At 46.5% G+C, this 18,135-nt stretch overlaps 1 protein-coding gene across 1 annotated transcript; it reads right to left on the minus strand.

The window, feature by feature from the left end:
* Positions 1-728: 728 nt before the first annotated feature.
* On the minus strand, positions 729-11,243 carry LOC311350179 (inhibitory synaptic factor 2A-like; the record flags this gene model as incomplete). The annotated part of the gene is made up of 3 exons (XM_084470189.1): positions 729-912; positions 6,945-7,016; positions 10,030-11,243. 3 exons carry the CDS (start codon positions 11,241-11,243, stop codon positions 729-731), a joined length of 1,470 nt encoding a protein of 489 aa, XP_084326315.1.
* Between the last annotated feature and the right edge of the window lie 6,892 nt (positions 11,244-18,135).

The following is an 18,135-nucleotide window of genomic DNA, read 5'->3' on the forward strand; positions in this document are numbered from 1 at the left end:
CTGGTTGTGCTTTAGCCGAGAGCCGAGGCCAGAGTCCGTTTAAGGTTCGTAGCGTCACTTGAGAAGAAAACAAAAGGGCCCTTCATGAAACAGCTCCTCCTTGTAGTTGAGCAATATTCTGTAAGACAGGAGAGAGTCGTTTGTCATATGTGGTTGGTAACGTTTAAGATGTTTTAGTGAAGCGAGGACAGGCGTCTAGACTGTTTTCCTGTAATGTATCCCTACCTCTATCAATGTCGTTTTTCACGGAGTTCATTCATAAGAAAGACATTTTTTAAAATAAAGTTAAATAATATTATTGATTTCATTGCATTTTCCATTGGGTTTTCCCAACTCACCTGGGGGTGTGAGGGGGGCTGGACACAGACAGCGATGTTTCCCGGAAAATGAAGGATGACATGATCTCTTCACCTTCCAGTCCAGGTAAATAATGTGGTTTTCTGTTTTTCTTTTTCTTTATTTTGCAGTTTCCCCAAACTCACCTACATCCTTCAGCGGTAATACCAAATCACAATTTAAATGTTATTCTTTTGTTCTTTATATTGTTCACCGTTATTTACGTCTGCTTATCCGTTCCAAAGGGGGTGCCATAAACCTGTTGATTAATCCAATCCATCTGCTTCCATCTCTGCTTTTCCCTTGCCTGGATCTCCATTCAAATCACACCGCTATGGTAATCCGATTGAAAACAGCGAATCCCCTGCAAACAAAATCAGAAGTAACCGTGGTTAGAGAAACCAGAGTTTCCAGCGAGCGTGTTTCTTGGAATCCGTCTTGGTCCTGCGCTTGGGGGTGGAGGTGAAGACCTCGTGGGGGTAAGGCAGGGTGGGGCACTGAGGGCTGTCCTGGGGAAACAGCCTCTTCATCAGGGGCAGAAGTTTCTCCTCCTGTTGCTTGAAGTCCAGCTCCACACTGAACAAGATCAGACACACAAACACAGAGGCAGTGAGAAGAAATGTCAGTGGTTATGGTTGTGTCATGGCAAACGGCGATAGTACAGTCAGATCCTTTAATGACATGCCATACGTTAATTCAATCATCCATACACAGTATCCAGATGCTTCTGGATACTGTGTATGGATGATTGAATAAACACCCTTCTGTAATGTAATTTATCATTTAAAATGGAAAAATCAAGCTGTCCAAATTATTTACCAAGTTTATTCGTACATCCTCCTTTGTTGTTCTTTTCATGAGAATAACCACAGCCGTACGTGACCCATTCAAGGTTCATCGTTGTGGGCCGATATCAGGCTCCAGTTCTTGTTTTTTTTGTAAAAAAACATCTAAAAGTGTAACATCTGAATCTCAGTAAGTCTTTACTTTCTGTTGAATTCCCTTATGTGTCGTGTAGCCTAGGGCATTTCCGAGCACAGGTATTAGTTTGTTCTTTGACACCAGGCAACAGACTATCTCAGACATGGTGTATTGCTCATTGAGGACATCTGAGAGAACTGAGACTTCACAGAGCCTGTTGTTTCAACTGATGCTGATGCTTTTAGATTTAAATAACAGCGCCAGGAACGCTGCAGGCTACAACAACTTACTAGACTTAGTCCTCTCATAGCCAATAGCGTGAGAGCATTTCATTGTCACTTTCATTAACTCTCATTCCAAATGTGATAGATGTAATCCTATGGAGTCACCACAGAACCACACCCCATGAAAAACCACCAAGTTGGTAGGTCCTGGCTCATATTAATCAATCATACATGTCATACATGAAGGATCACAGCCATGTCATATTTGCCTCACAGTGCAACAGGTGCAAAAGGTACCTGTACCCACAATCCAGCTCTGCATATTTCAGTGCCTCTTTCAGTGCTAATTATAGACAGGCAGACATTAGTATAATCTCAAGCTTTGTCTTGCATTTGGAAGTATCTATGCGTTTATCAAGACACAAACGCTTATTCCTTTCAATCAGTTCTATTAGTAATGTGATGTAGCCTATATAGGCCTACTGAGTTTAGCAGATAGAATAGCCCAGACACAACGGCATGTAGCATGACATAGCATTGTGTTGCATCACATAGACTGAACTAAGAAACGTGCTACTTTCTCACTATTCAATTTGACTTAAACTGTTGCATTCCTAACCACCCAGTTTGTCCTTGCTCTTTGAGGATTGTGGCTTAGGAGGGTGTCAGACCACTTGGACCTGTGAAGCCATTCGAGACCATGACTGTGATTAAGGTGCTATGCACAATGAAATTGACTTGAACTCAGACACTTGCCGAACACCAGAGAGCAGATGTTACGGCGAACAAGAGCACCAAATCTTGAGATTATCTGCCCATGTGAGCACACAAGGACGGCCAGAGATGAGCGTCTGGGGGGAGGGGGGGCAGATTAATCATCTCACTGTGGGCTCAACATGCTTCTGTTGTGTTTATCGCAATCCCACGCCCACACAGCGGGCAACAATGTTGCGAACAGTAATCAATTCATACTTCTGTGCAACATATGCAATGTGTCATTACACCGAATGTACACTAGAGATGGATATATCAACCATTCTGTCGATAACAGATTAACTTTTTCAAAAGTAGAACAATTACAAGATTTTGATGCTTATTAGAATCAATGCTAAGCTAGGCTAGCTGTAACAGCTGTGCTCGTCGTTAACCAATCAGTGGTTTCGGCAACATCAAAGCTGATGTCGCCTTGCTGAAGGGCCTTGGATTGAAACCATGTTGCTAGGTTGTGTTGATGTTGTGGACCACTGCTTGTGTTACTTCATCGCTTCATCATGCTTTTAGCTGCTGTGCTTGCCTTTGCAGAGCAAGCACTATGCCCACATATGAAATGTGCTTTACAAAGAAACTTTACTTGACGTGACTCAAATTATGTGTTGCAGTTACCCAAGCATTATAGGCATTTAGCTCTGCACCGCCACAGCAGCTACTGTGACCACTGGTGATCTGGGTGCTGGCTGCTGTCTGTTTGTCTGTTGGTTGGTTCATGTGAGCTAATGCAGCGTTCAATGATTGTCCCCCTTAGGAGTGCTTTGGCTGCGGCGTATCACTTGGTTCATGCAGCCCGTGTGTGTGTGGCTGCTGTGCTTTCCAATCTCCTGTGCTTTTGTCAGCACTTTTTAGTCAAGTTATTTCCCTGGCTGCCAACATACAAGCTCTATCTCTGTCTCTCTCCCTGTGTGTGTGTCTCTCTATCTCTCTCTCTCTCTCTCTCTCTCTCTCTCTCTCTCTCTCTCTCTCTCTCTCTCTCTCTCTCCCTCCCTGTCTCTCTCTTTCTCTCTCTGATATCTCACAACGTTCAGGCTAACAAGACCAGTGGCATGAGCCCAAAACGGTCTAACAATGTCAATGTCTATGACTAGATATAAGACGTACTTTACTAATCCCAGACGGGAGAGCTTAATACTAGCGTGTATTGCCTCTACTACGGTGTCTCTGCATTTTTGACAGCTTTAAAAGATCATAGTGGGACCATGTCCTACATTTTTCAGATGTCAATGCATGTCACAAGGACATATTCAGAGCCCCCCTGCCCCGTGACATTCTGTGACATTCCTTCTTGTTGAGCTTTGATCATTTTTTGCTCATCACGGTTATTAGCCTAGCAACAAGAGCGAGGAAGTGGAAGGAAAAAACATTCACATTAATTAGAAACAGAAAGAGAAAATGCTTTCTCAACAATTATTCACGAAAGCAATCATAGCCTTTTCATCTCTGCATGGGATTGAAGAGCAAATTAGATATGCAGCACCTCATTTTGCCATGTCTGGCTTATTCATTTCACATTCTTGCAGAGCAACCCTAAAAGCAGCGTGTTTAACCCATATCAACCTATTCGTTTTCATAAATGTATTATATAAATTATATAAATGCTGGTGTATGTGTATGTGTGTATATATATATATATATATATATATATAATATTAAGCATGTCAGTCTTTTCGACATCTTTCGCTATCTCTGCATCGTAGGGATAAATAATAAAGGTTTTAAATCACGTTTAGCAGCCATGTGTTGTTGAACCTTGTATTGTTTAAATAACTGCTTCTCTGTATTTTTGTCACTCTGCAAAGTCATGTTGGATGAGAGAAAAAGACCTGCAACTGTAAATGTAGACCTTTTATTTATCAGTCCCTACCTCCAATCTCTCTTCCCTTCGGCAATCCCTCTCACCTTGGTCCCCCGCATCCCCCTCTCCCCTACCTTTCTCTATTCCCCAACCTCTCTCTGTCTCTCTCTCCCCTGCCGTCTCATTCCCCCTCCCTCATCTCCTTCTCTCCACTTCTTTCCCCTTTTTCTCTCTCTCTAGCTCCCTCTATCTTTCCCTCTCTCTGTATCTGCTCTCTCTCTCTCTCTCTCTCTCTCTCTCTCTCTCTCTCTCTCTCTCTCTCTCACTTTCCCTCCCTCTCTCTCTCCTAAGTTATCTCCCTCCCTCCCTTTCTCACAGTAACTCCATTTCTCTTTCTCTCCCTCTCTCTCTGTCTTTTCAGTCTTGAGCCTCCTCTCTTTCTGTCTCTCTCCCTCTAATGCCCATTTGTAGCGGTGATGAATGATTGCAGTATGGAGGGGTGGGTGCCGAGGTGTCAGGAGAGAACTGAATTCTGGGCAAAGCCCGTAGATTGACTACCTTAACTGAACGATGGCCAGAGACTCCAGAATTGATTGGACATATTTGTCCTGTCGTGGTGCTGTCATGGCTGGAGCTCCACCGTCTGTGGTGATTTTATGTGCATGTGGTTTGGTGCGGTTTTATCTTTCCTCAGTTTTTCATAATTATTAGCACATTTTCCTCCACCAGCAGTGGTGGAGTTTGGGCTTGTTTTCATTTGCCTTTGCAGAGCAAGTTACATTTTGACTGATTCAAGTCTGATGCAAATTATATGCAGCACAGAACGCTGTTGCCTGGCCGCCTTGTTTTAAAATCATGTAAACTGCAGCATTGCCATTTGGTCATCTATATCCTCTTGGTCAACCAGTTTCTATTGGTTCCTTCAAATTAGGAATCTTCCAGGTTCCGATTAAAATGATTATGGATAATCTTTCAGATAAAATGCAGACTTTGTGAACTCACTTATCATTGACTGTATCTCAACCTCCATTCGTAGAATACTGGTATTATACTGAACGGACTACAGTGTGGCTGCAAAGCCTCAATAAGTATAGGAAACTCTCATGTATCTATTCACATAAGCATCACTACTGAACACATACTCTTACTTTTAATGTCTTACCCTCCAGACCTCTGTCTGTCTTTCTGCAGCTTCATTTGTATGCCATTAAATGTTTTATTTTTACTTTATATTGAGGTTTCATCTTTTTGTTTTTATCTCACTTCTGCTCAACTTATAACCTATTAATGTTGTAGCCATAAATCATTGTGATAAGAATGAACATGCAGGAACATGCAGCACACACAATTCCTTAGTTAAAGGGGAAGAGAAATAAGGAAGAGACTATACAAAAATGTGATGTGACATAGTCGCACGTCTAGCCTGCCTCATCTGATGAGGAAGTGTAACCATGTGTATGTTGTCAATACTACTTCATTCATCATCATTAGTCCTGTAAGCTTGCATGCTGAAAACCTAAAGCAGTTCTTCTTTCGATTTTTGGTGGTGGTGTCTTTTGTTTAGTGATCAACTTAGCTATTTGGTTAGGCTTTGGTTACCATAGAAATTACAGCTTTAATACATAGTACAATGAGATAATGCAGATCAATTAATTACATTTGTGCTTGTCAAGTCTGCTGGGAAAACACTGTCTTAATCTGTTATCTACCGTGCTTCTTTCTAAGAAGACGTTCTGAACACGTAAGACAAAAAAGGGATTCTTCTTCTTAATCACTTTTATATGACATTTATGAAAATTCATGCTGTATTGTGATTCGCCACTTTTCCTCATTCGGAATGGCTTCCGTTTGTTGTGTTAGATCCGTGAGCTTGTCATTTGTCACGGTGGGTCGTCACCGTAACAAAGAACATCAGGTCACACTTTAAAGGCGATGTCCCACCTGCGTCCCAGACTGACGGCTTTTTAAGCAGCGCGGACACGCAGAACCATCTCAACCAAAAAATAGTAACTTGGTCTGAACTATATCGGAGCGGTTTGCTTGCACACGATTGGTGTGATTGGCGAGAGTGCGAACACCATCACCGGGGTGCCGTTCTGGTTCCCGTTCGCTTCTCTCAGACAGGAGTTGATGGGCAAAAATAACCTAATGGACACATTACATTACGAATATAGTCAACTCTGGGTCCAAATCTAACAAACACAACACACCACACATTCAAGAGGGTCAAGATGACCCTCGAACCCCCCTATCAGTCTGCGGAGAACACTCTGCCACAGCTAGATGGCGAGGACACACATATCACACAGAAAGACAACACAACCGAGAAGAGAACCCTCGATAACCCACACAAAGTCTAGCACACACACCTGGCTAGGAAAGATACTACAAGTTTCACATGCACCGGATCACAGGGTGCTCTTCTGAAGCAGAACCTCCTCAGAGGCGAAGCTCCGGACGACCTCAGCGCTGTTAGGGGACGTAGAATATTCTCTCACGCTTTATGAATCAGTATTACCTTTGCTACTTTACTCAATAAATCCGAGGCCCTCGTGCTGACAGACTTTATTACCTCTCCGTCTCATTTTATCTGGTCAAGTAACTAGGCAGACTGTTTTTCCCAACAGAGTCCGGCGGTGCTACTCTGCCAGACTTCGATACAGAGAGTTCTAGTTCCTCTCCTGTCTCCTGCTACTTTTTCCTTTCACGCTTCCTCAATCACTTTCCAAAAACAACCAAAGACTGGCTCTGCCTTCTCACTTGCATCACGTCTCTGTTAATGCTCCCCCAGTGCCAGAAAGAAAACAACAGAGGCGTTCAACACTGCCAGGATGACGTGTGTGTGTGTGTGTGTGTGTGTGTGTGTGTTGGGGGGGCGGGGGGGGGGGACGACCCACCTGTATATGATGCACGCGCTATTTCGACACGTGTCACAGTTTGCCGTGTCCTGTCCCGTTCGGTATGTGAGCCTGTCAGGAGAGAACAAGAGAGAACAGGTTTGTAGATATTATCCAGTATATGACATCACTTGACAGGGGATGACATCATCGTTTCAAGGCCTTTCTGGGAGAAAGATTCCCTCCTATAAATACAATAAAACCTTTCTGTAGACGCCTTGCCCTGAGGAAACTATATCTAGTGACATTTCAAAGATGATTTGAACATTTCCCTTCTCTCTGTAGTCACTGATTAATACTCATTTATTCTTAATAGGATTACCGGATATGATAAATGTGCCCCTGAACACCATATTGTAGAACGTTAGTGCTAAACGTTGCTTAAATCATATATAATTAAAAATCAATAGCTCTATGTTAACCCTTTTTCAGTACAGATGGCAACGCTTTATTTTACAGGCTGCTCATTACTGTTTTTTAATGTGACTAATAATGAGTAATACAGCGACAAAGAGTGTGATGTAATTTATACTTAAAACCATTAATTACAATTTGTTTACTGGGAATTGCCTGAAATCCATACCGTCTGTGTAGGAATTGTACTAGAGTGATTAGGAAGCGTGCTAACAGTTTGGAATTTCAAGTGTGTGCATGTATGTTTGCGCTTGGGTCTATCTACAATTGAGTGTGTGTGTGTGTGTGTGTGTGTGTGTGTGTAGGCATGTGTGCGTGTAGGCATGTGTGCACACACTGTTGAAAATATCCATTCACGGATAATGTGTGTATGTGTGTGTGACTGCATATCATTGACTTGTATGCGGCATACGTGCCTTGTCCTGTCCTAGTACAGTATGAGCACCACCGCATTCATGTACAAACACACACATTTACACAAACACACACAATACCCATTGACTCAAGCATGAATTGTCCTTTATGCGGCTGCATGTGTAGTCATGGCGACATCATCCTTTGTGGCGTTAGTTTACAGCATGCAGGAATAATAGGAGGGGGAGATGCAGGAGGGGGATGGGGGGGTGGAGGAGTAGAGGGGAAGATGGAGGAGAAATAGGTGGAAGGGGGAGAGGGATAGATGGAGGAGAAGTAGGTATAGTGGGAGAGGGATCGATGCAGGAGGAGCAGAGGGGGTGTGTGTGTGTGTGTGTGTGTAGGCCGGTGGGGGGGGGGGTCAATATCACATGTAATCGTGCAGTCACCACGAGCCCCTCCGCCTGAGGGATGATGAGTGTAGGGGTGACACTGTGACAGTGAATTTGACCCTGGCAGGCTGACAGGGCCTGAAGGTCGTGGAGTTGGGAGGAGGTCATACGTGAGTCCTCATGCACACACACACACGCACACACACACACACACACGTTATACACACATGCGTTCACACTCATACATGCATTTGCACACAAACGCACACGCATGCAAAAAAGAATTACACACACACACACACACACACACACACACACACACACACACACACACACACACACACACACACACACACACACACACAATCGCACACAGGTACACACAGTATGCCTGGTCCGACAGCTAGTCCCAGATGCATGCTGTTGATTTATGTTGTGTATGTGCGTATGCAAGGTATGCATGTTATATTACATTTTCCGAGGGCCATTTAGTGGATGCTTTTATTTAAAGAGTCTCATAATACCGTCAGTTCATAGCTTGGGGGGGTTGGCCACAGTGGGATTCGAACCCCTGACCTGTCAAGCAGTTAATGTTAATGTTATTGTTATATATATAATTCTGTTATAATGTAATTCTGTTCTACCAGTGGAACAACACAAGACCAACAATGCCACTATCACAGTTCTTTTATGGAAAATCTGCAACAACAAGTCAGTACAATGACAGTACTTCCACTGTAAAAACGGCCACAACGTGTGTGAGTGTGATATCGACCCGTTCCCAAAACGCCAGATATTAACGCAGAGGGAGAATTGTCCTCTGGCGTGTTTGCGCGGCGGAAAGTCCTTTGCTAAGCTGCTTGTTTGTTGGCACAGTTTTACCACAGCTCTACCGCTGTGCCCACGTCAGCTGGCCCGGGTCACGAGCTGTCCTGCCCATTCCAATCCCTCTGCCCTCATCCCCCTGCCTGCCAATCATCCCTGCCTGCCCGCCTGTCCGCCTGCCTGCCTGCGTGCCTGAGTGCCTGTGCTGTTCATCTGTTTGTCTTTCTCCCTGTCTATCCGCCTGCCTGCCTGTCTGTCTGTTCGTGGGATTGCCTGAGTGAGGGTCTGTCTGACTGTCAGACCCATGTCTGCCTGCCTGTCTGTCCGTCGGCCTGCCTGAGTGTGGGTCTGTCTGACTGCATGTCAGACCATCTATCTGACTGCCTGTCTTTCTTTAGGAACTTTTTTTGCACTACTACTTTACTACACACCAAAACACACACACACACACACACACATACACACACACACACACACACACACACACACACACACACACACTTATATACTTTTTACTATTTAAGCATTTAGTTATTTTGATTATGCTTTACTCCAAACCATTAAACAATTATTTTCTTTAGATATATGTATATCATCAATAAATAGGGAGGGGTCGGGGGCAACTTGCTCAAGGATGCTTACAGGTAGACTGCAGACTTTTTTTTTTTTTTACCTTTATCCCCATGGATGAAACTACAGCAGCAGCAAAAGGGCCATCAGTGTATGCATAGCGTGATGTATATATTTCGCCCTGCAACGTGACTGCACTGTGTGTAATTCTGCACTGCAGGGTTCTCTGTGTCACTCTCTGTGTATAGAATATATTGATCCTCTGGTGGTCTCATTAACGTAACACGTCAGCCATTTAATACCGCCTACGAAGGCGTTTAAAACTGGCCGGTATATCCTTCTGTAACAAGTTTGTTTACAAGCAAACTTCCCGTTTATATTTAACATCAAAAAAACATTTTTAGTTTGTTAGGCAATAATAACTGCCTAACAACGATAATGATCCGATAATGAGAATCATCCCTCACTGTTTGCACGGCGGCAATCCTATGCATTGCACAGAAACGAGTGCATAATATAGCTTTACTCACCCTTCTCTCAGCGCCTCTCCCTTCTCCAGCTCCTGGATGACACCCAGCAGGACTTTAATGGTCTCCTGGCTGGAGTTGATGAGGTTCTCCATAGCCTGGAGCTGTGCTTTGATATCCTTATCCCCCGACGACGAGGGCGTGATGGGCTGGCTGGCCCCCAAACGGGGCCCCTGCGACTGTCCAAGAAGCGAGCCCTGGTCCCCGCCGCTCTCCGTGTGCTGGAGCTTAGAAGAGGCGGATGCGTGCCGGGTCCGGCAGGGGTCCACGGAGCGGCCCGAACACTTGGCATTGTGGGGCAGTGTCTGCGACTGCTGGCCGTTTGGATGAGAGCCCTTTTTCCGCTTGCAGCATGCCGACGGGCTCCCCAGCGACTCCACCTGCGTCAGGGAGCTCCAGCCGCCGGACACCATGCCCTTTGACCCCGTGTCCTGAGAAATGTTCCCCCCGGAGGTTGTGAACCGGCTGGAGGATCCCCCACCACCACCACCACCACCACCAGCCCCCATCTCCTCTCTGGGTAATCCTTTAGACCGGGATCTTCTGGGGCCGCAGCCCTGGTACTCCGGCTCCTCTTTCCAAGTGGGGGGGCTGCACGGATGGGAACTCGGGTCCTTCGGGGGGTCGGAACACAGGGGTCCGTCTGCAAAGTGAGCACCGGACAGCAGGTCCTCGGTGCCGCTGCTGTCGTCGGTGTGATGGAGCAGCGCTTTAGTCTGCCCCACGATCTTCCCCTTGCACGGGGAAGCCAGCGGCCCCGACCCACCCGCCTCCTCCCCTGCCGCCCCTTGCATGTCGCTCAGGAAGCCATTGTTCTGCTCGCGGTAGGTCTCCACCACGGCGGCGTGTTTGAACGTGTGGCCCCTCTTGCGCTCAAAGGGGAAGGTCTTGTAGCGCAGGTTGATGTGCGGCGAGGTCTGCACGCCGGTGCTCCGGGTCACGTTGGGGATGGAGCGTCGCGACGGCATGGTCATGTACCGCCTGTGCGTCACCTTACAGGAAATGGATCGGGAGCGCCTGCCGCGGCGCTCCTTCTGGGCCTCGCAGATGTCCTTGAAGCGCACCTGGAGGGCCCTGTGTCTCTTGCGGATGCGCCGGTCGCCGGGCCTGGGGCCGCAGGGCGCCTCGAAACTCTGCTGCGACGCGGCGTTGTCCGAGTCGGACTCCGAGTGGGAGCTGGAGATGACCACGCATGGACCGTCCTCCTTGCTCACCATGTTACCTGGGGGAAGGGCCAGAGAACACGGCACGACACCGTTAGGGCACCCCCGCTTTTTCATGCAGCCCTCAACGTACCTCTGCACAAAAAGCTTTTTTGTGCAGTACAATGACCTACAATGTCAAAAAAGTGACCCCTTTTAAGCCTATGCACAGCTAATGATCACATGAAACAAACTGTATTCATGTATATTTTTGAAGAATCTTGCTCAAGATTAGACGGTAGACATTATTGATTGAACCCAGGGCATTTCAGCTGGGAGTTCCCTAACTCCCTAACCACAACTCTATCCTAACAAATGCACTATATGCTATGAATAGTCTCATGTATCTTTGATAAAAAACCAATGGCGCTGCAAAAAAGAAAAATGCCCATAATGGCAGAAATGCTTTCAAATGAGGATTCATATTCATATAACCCTAATGGGAAATATTGGATTCAAAATGAAATGAGATTTAGACTAGATTTCCTAGCTAGACCATGTCATATACAATGCCATGGAAGGAAATTAAATAGTGTCTGATATTGTTGAAAAGATACATTAGTCATGCTTCATAATGTTCATATGACAAGACCACCCATAAGTCTGACTCATTTGTTATGACACAAAGAAAGGCCAGACATGGCAGCTTCCCTGAATGTGTTAGATGTTTAATCTTTTTGAGACTAATCAATTTTGAGACCAATCCATGAATGAGATTGCCTGGCTGCGAGGAAATGTATTTTTAAAAATATATTTGACAGGCACTTCCATCTCCTGTTTAAAACAACAGGAAGGAAACACAAGGTGCAAGGCAATAAAACCGGTTTGTAAGATAAACATAAATTTTACTTTATACAGTCTTAGGTTTATGCAACCAAACTTGCTCAAATGCTGACTAAGGAGTTACTCAAACATAATTTGCAAAAGGCACATTAAAATACATAAGATTTGAGAAACACGCTTGAAAAATTGTTTAATGAAGATGATGCAATACTAATTACCATGGCTAGATTTAAGAATCCCTCGAGCATAACGCTCATCACATGCTATAAAAAACTTGCATACATTACTTGCATACATTACTTGCATACACTTTCAGAAGTATGGAAAATGCAACCACTGACACATGCTTTTATTGCACTTATGTGTATGTATGTGTTTTTCTGTGTGTGGATGTATGTGTACTTCTGTATGTGTTTGTGTGTGGACACAGTAACATCGTACACACTAGTGCATGTCTATAAATACATACATATCTATCTTGTGTTTGTGCATTAAGAGACAGAATATGTGTATGGTTGTGCACACAAACACAGTCACTCACTCACTCACACACACACACACACACACACACACACACACACACACACACACACACACACAAACCAAAAGAAACACACAAATACACAGGGACACACAAGGACTGATAATGAAATAGGGGTAAGGTTGCATGCGTTTGGACTCTTGCCATCACTTTAAACTGGCAGAGCGTCGGCTGTGACCTCCCCATAGCTCAGGGTGACGATGGCAAGGAATAAATTCTCTCTGCTCTTCCCTTCGCTCTCCCACTTTCTCCTTCCACTCTCTTCTCCTCTATCTTCTCTCCCCTATCTTTCATCTCTCCACTCTCTTCTCCACTTTCCTCTCTCACTTCTCTGCACCCCTCCCTCCTGTATCTTCTCTATCTTCTTCTCCACGCTCTCCTCTCTCTCCTCCACGCTCTCCTCTCTCTCCACTCTCTCCTCTCTCTCTCCACCGTCTCCTCTCTCTCCACGCTCTCGTCTCTCTCCACGCTCTCCTCTCTCTCTGCGCTCTCCTCTCTCTCCGCGCTCTCCTCTCTCTCTTCTCCACTGTCTCCTCTTTCTCTTCTCCACTGCCTCCTCTCTCTCCTCCACTGCCTCCTCTCTCTCCACGCTCGCCTCTCTCTCCTCCATTCTCTGCTCTCTCCGCCACTTTCGCTCTCATCTCCAGTCTCTCCTCTCTCCTCGCCTCTCCTCCATTCTCTCCTCTCCCCTCCACTCTCTCATCTCCTCCTGCACTGTGTCTCTCCTCCAGTCTCTCCTCTCTCCTCTTGCTCCCCTTATCATCACTGGAAGGAGAGCAGGCGGGCCATGGCAAGCAAGCAAAACACAGAGAGAGAAAAACAAAGAGGGATGATCCAAAGAGAGAAGGAAGGAAAGAGAGAGAGAAAGAAAGAGCTCTGGTGTTGCCTGCTCGTGGCCACCCTGACTAAATCAACCGGCGGTGGTAGACGTGAACGAGCCAACGGTTCAACACAGTCTGCAGCGTCATGCGTTCCTCCGTGACTCAACCCCTACAACTGTTGTTGTTCTGGCGGTGGCTCTCTCTGGGCTAGCTGGTGGGTGGGTGGCTGTGGTACGGCGGAACAGCTTAGCATTATCTCTGATTACAGCATTAAATTCGGGGTTTCATTTTTGCTTCACTTTAAGAAATTCTTTGGCTCCGGAAATGGATTTCCCTCCCGGCGGCTTCCAGGCGGGGGGGATCCGGTGTTTATTTCACACCTTAGAAAAACGGAAAAACCAGAGGAAGTCTCGTGTTATAAACGCTCCGGCGGCTCTTTCGTGCGGTTGACTTGGCTCTCAGCGCATGTTGAGCAGAACCGAATTAGGATTCACGCGGAGACGCCGGGAAAAGGTCTTTGATTACTCGTTACCGCTGGCGGACAAACGAGGGGCAGCCGTAATGAGAGCGAAGAGGAGGAATAATGAAGGAGCGAGAGAGACAATGAGAGAGAGAGAGAGACAGAGAAAGAGAGAGAGAGTGAGAGAGAGAGAGACTATGACAGAGGGAGAGACAATGAGAGAGAGATAGAGAGGCAACGGGAGTCAGACGAGGGTTAGTAAAAGAGACAAATACAGAGATAAATACAGACAAGAGAGAGAAAGAAAGAGATGGTGAGAGAGTAAGTTGAGGGGGAGAGAGTGAGAGAGAGAGAGAGAGAGAGAGAGAGAGAGAGAGAGAGAGAGAAAGTGAGCCAGAGAGGCCCAGAGAGGCCCAGAGAGAGAGAGAGGGAGGATGAGTAAGAAGAGAGTAAGCGATTGAGGCCAGGAGAGATTGAGGGTGAGGGAAAGAGAGACAGTGACGGAGGGTCGGAGCGTGAGGAAACTAGGGAGAGCGTGAGGGAAAGGGCAATAGGGGGAGAACAAGAGGAAGTGAGAGACAGGTAGAGGCAGAGATTGGTCTGTCATACTGTCATATTCTGGTTATTGAGCTCAAAAGTCCCATTTTAAATCATCTCATTCCTTTGCCTAGTGATCCTACATCTCCTCCTCCTGCACCATCATCGCCTTCTCCTCCTCAAACCGCCATTGTCTCCTCCTCCCCCCCCCCTCCTCCTCCTCCTCCTCCTCCTCCTACTTCTCCTCCTCTCACATTGAATCATATATCCAGCTAATGACCTGGGGTCTCTTCCCTCTCTCTGGACCTCATCCACCCGGAGGATTATGAATAATGCATCGACTCTAAAATTGCTAAAGTAATCCTCTTAAATCTCCTGATGTATAGCCGGGGCAGGCCGAGCTGTCCCTTCCAATGGCCCGGCTGGTGTTCCCGTCGCTAAAAGAATAATAAAATAACAAGCAAACCCCTGTGTATGTACGCACGTGGAGGAGACAACAACGCCCCCCCCCCCCCCGCCGCCGAAAGGTGATGGACTGCCTTCCACACCCGCTGTCCTAGGACGGGACGAAGACGTTAAGAACAGGATGTGATCACGGGGAGTGCTAGCAATGACTAGCTGTGCTCGCATAGAGCCGCGGACGGAAACATGCTGACTCATTACGTCCCGGCTCTGTTCGCTCCGGAGGGAAAACACAAACAGCTTAACGAGAACCGACCCGCGTCACGCATTCCCGCCATCCATTAGCACGCACATAACAGTGTGCGACAGAGGGTCGTGTGTGTGTGTGTGTGCGCGTGTGTGCATGTGCGTGTGCGATCGATTGAGGTGTGCGTTGGAAAGGAAAGTGTGCCTCCTCTCGTTAAAGATGAGGTCATGGGATCTCTGTGATCTCATCCACACCCACCTGTGGACACAGAGACGGCCGTCGATAAAGACTGACCTTGACACACACGCCGATGTACATAGACAGATGTGTACATGCATCGCTCCACACACTAACGCATGCATGCACGCACACACACACACACACACACACACACACACACACACACACACACACACACACACACACACACACACATGCAAACACACACACACACACACACACACACACACACACACACACACACACACACACATACATGAGTCAATATTAAGTGAGCATGTGTTTTAGATTGACTACAGCATAATGCCTGCTTGTACATTACAATGTCAATTATGTTTAATATGATTAATTATGATTACCTGATCATCTTAAAATGCCGTAGTAATCTGATTTCCTCTCGTGCCACTATAAAATGTCTGCCCCCAACGTCTTATCTGAACCACAACTACTGCATACCCAACAGGTGTAAAGTACATATACATTATATATGCATGTGAGTACCATTAATTATCAGACCTGAAATTTACCCAGTGGCATTTAGCACTTAATTCATTATCAATGCATAACTCCACACCCTCCCTGTGTGTTCAAGTGTTTGTGTCATATGGAGGCTGATATGGCTGTGTTTGTTTATGTGCTCTTTTTTCTCTGACTTTTCACCTAAAAGCCGTCCTTGTTGTTTCAGTGGTATCAATATTTTAGTATTTTTATCAATATTTGAACGTGGTGCGGGCGTTGACTCTTTCTCAAGGTGCGGTATACACTGCTGATCCGAAGTGTATTTCACATTCTTCCCCTGTCCAACTGAATGATGACGCGTCTATGTCATTGCACGCCCACAAATGCTCAAACGCACACACACACGCAAACACAACACACACACATGCATCCCCCCCACACACCCGCACCCACACTACATACACAGGAAACATTCACCCATCATGCACCTATGTACAAAGAAACACACACATACACACACATTCACTACACACTACAAAGGAAACATACACATGCACCCCACTTCCCACACACACATACACAAACCCTCACCCACACCCCCTTCCAACACACACACACACACACACACACACACACACACACACACACACACACACACGAGTGTCTAAGCTCAGCTCTCCTCTGGAGAGGTGAGAAAAGCTCCCGTGTATATCTGCTGGACTGGGCTGCTGGCTACAGCTGTGAAAGTCTGCTTTATGACATGGTTTAAAAGATTTATCACTGAGCACCTCTCTCTCTGTTTGGGCTTTTTTTTCTCGCAGCGATCTCCCTGTCCCCTGCCTCTGCTGCCAGGGAGCCCTGGCTGTGAGATAGCCCCAAGGCGAGAAGGTCCGGAGGAGCTATGACGGAGGAGGCCATTTGTTTCTTTATTATTATCATAATTACTATTCTAATTTCTTTAACACCACAGGCTCCCAGGCTATACCATAGGTTTCTCTTTAACATGAAAGCAGGCTGGATTCTTTTGTGGTGTTGGGAAGGCTTTGAACAGCAAGGTTCCCCTCTGGGGATAGGGTTGTTGCACGCTCACACAGTGGTCTTTCTGATCCTAATGTACCAGAGCCACGACTGCGTCCATAGCGTTTTGAAGAGAGGTTTACACATCAAGTGAACCTGGCCACTGAATCAGCCCCATGTCGAGTATGTCTGAGTCTGTAGAGCAGTGAGTGAAGGGTGGTGAATTATTATACACCAGGATTCCACACGTCTCCTGCTTTCCCATGTGCATATATATTTACAGTGTGATTGGCAGACAGACATGGGGGCAGGAAGATGGGCATGCTTGCAGACAGACATACAGGCAGACAGATAGGCAGGCACACAGACAGCTAGACAGATATATGGACAGACATATAGCTGGATAGACGGATGGATACACTGCTTGATAGATAGACCGATAGATAGATGGATAGATAGACAGCCGGATAGACAAAATAGATACAAAATGAGACAGACGGACACACAGATAGAACGACAGATTGACTGATGTGATACGCTACCCTCTTCTCAGTTCTCATTAGTGGAGTTAAGTCTGTAACCCAGTCTCATCTCCCTGAGTGTTCAACGGTACACAGTCCACTGTACACGCTACACCCATTCCCCCGGCACCACCGGTCCATACATCTGGTCCTCCCTCATGCATATTCACCATATCCAACTATCAGTGGTCTGCGCCCAGGGCCGTTTGTTTAACCAAAGCAATTCAGTGTGTGTCGGTGGAATTCCTGTGTGTGGGAGGATCAACGTGACGGTTGACGCAGGTGACTTGGTCCCGTTTACATACATGGATATCTCCCAGCGATAGCAGCAGAGACGATCCCTGTGTAATTCATTCATATTGATGAATCAAACACTTCTTCTCTGATGCACAGCACCTCCATGCCTGCTCCAACAGCAGCAGCCACATACGCAGAGGGCAAGCCGCCACACGTTCAGCGGTTGAAGTACTTCACCGTTGTAACCCCTTTCTAATCGAAATAAGAGAACCCTGCAATGTTTGCCTGTTCATTCGGCTTGAATCAAACGCAAAGCAACAAGACATTTCACCTCCAGGTTACGCTCCTGGAATACTAATAAGATAATAATAACAGCAGACGGGCAGAGGAGGGACCCACTGGCCCCAGAACCTTACCTTGAGAACCAGATCAGGGGAGGTAGCGGGCGAGAGAGCAGAAGAAGAAGAAGAACAAGAGATCCCCTCCGAAGAACCGCCGTCATCCATACGCTCAGGGGGCGTCCGGGCTGCGTGTGGCCGGGAACGGGGCTGTCCCCGGCAGCCGCCGCCGAGCAGCAAGAGGGGAAGCTGCTGGAGGAGTTGTGGCACATCGGCAAAACACTGAACACTCGGGTTACCGGCC

The sequence above is a fragment of the Micromesistius poutassou genome (assembly GCF_964030765.1).
Source record: "Micromesistius poutassou genome assembly, chromosome: 7".
NCBI classification, from domain to species: domain Eukaryota; kingdom Metazoa; phylum Chordata; class Actinopteri; order Gadiformes; family Gadidae; genus Micromesistius; species Micromesistius poutassou.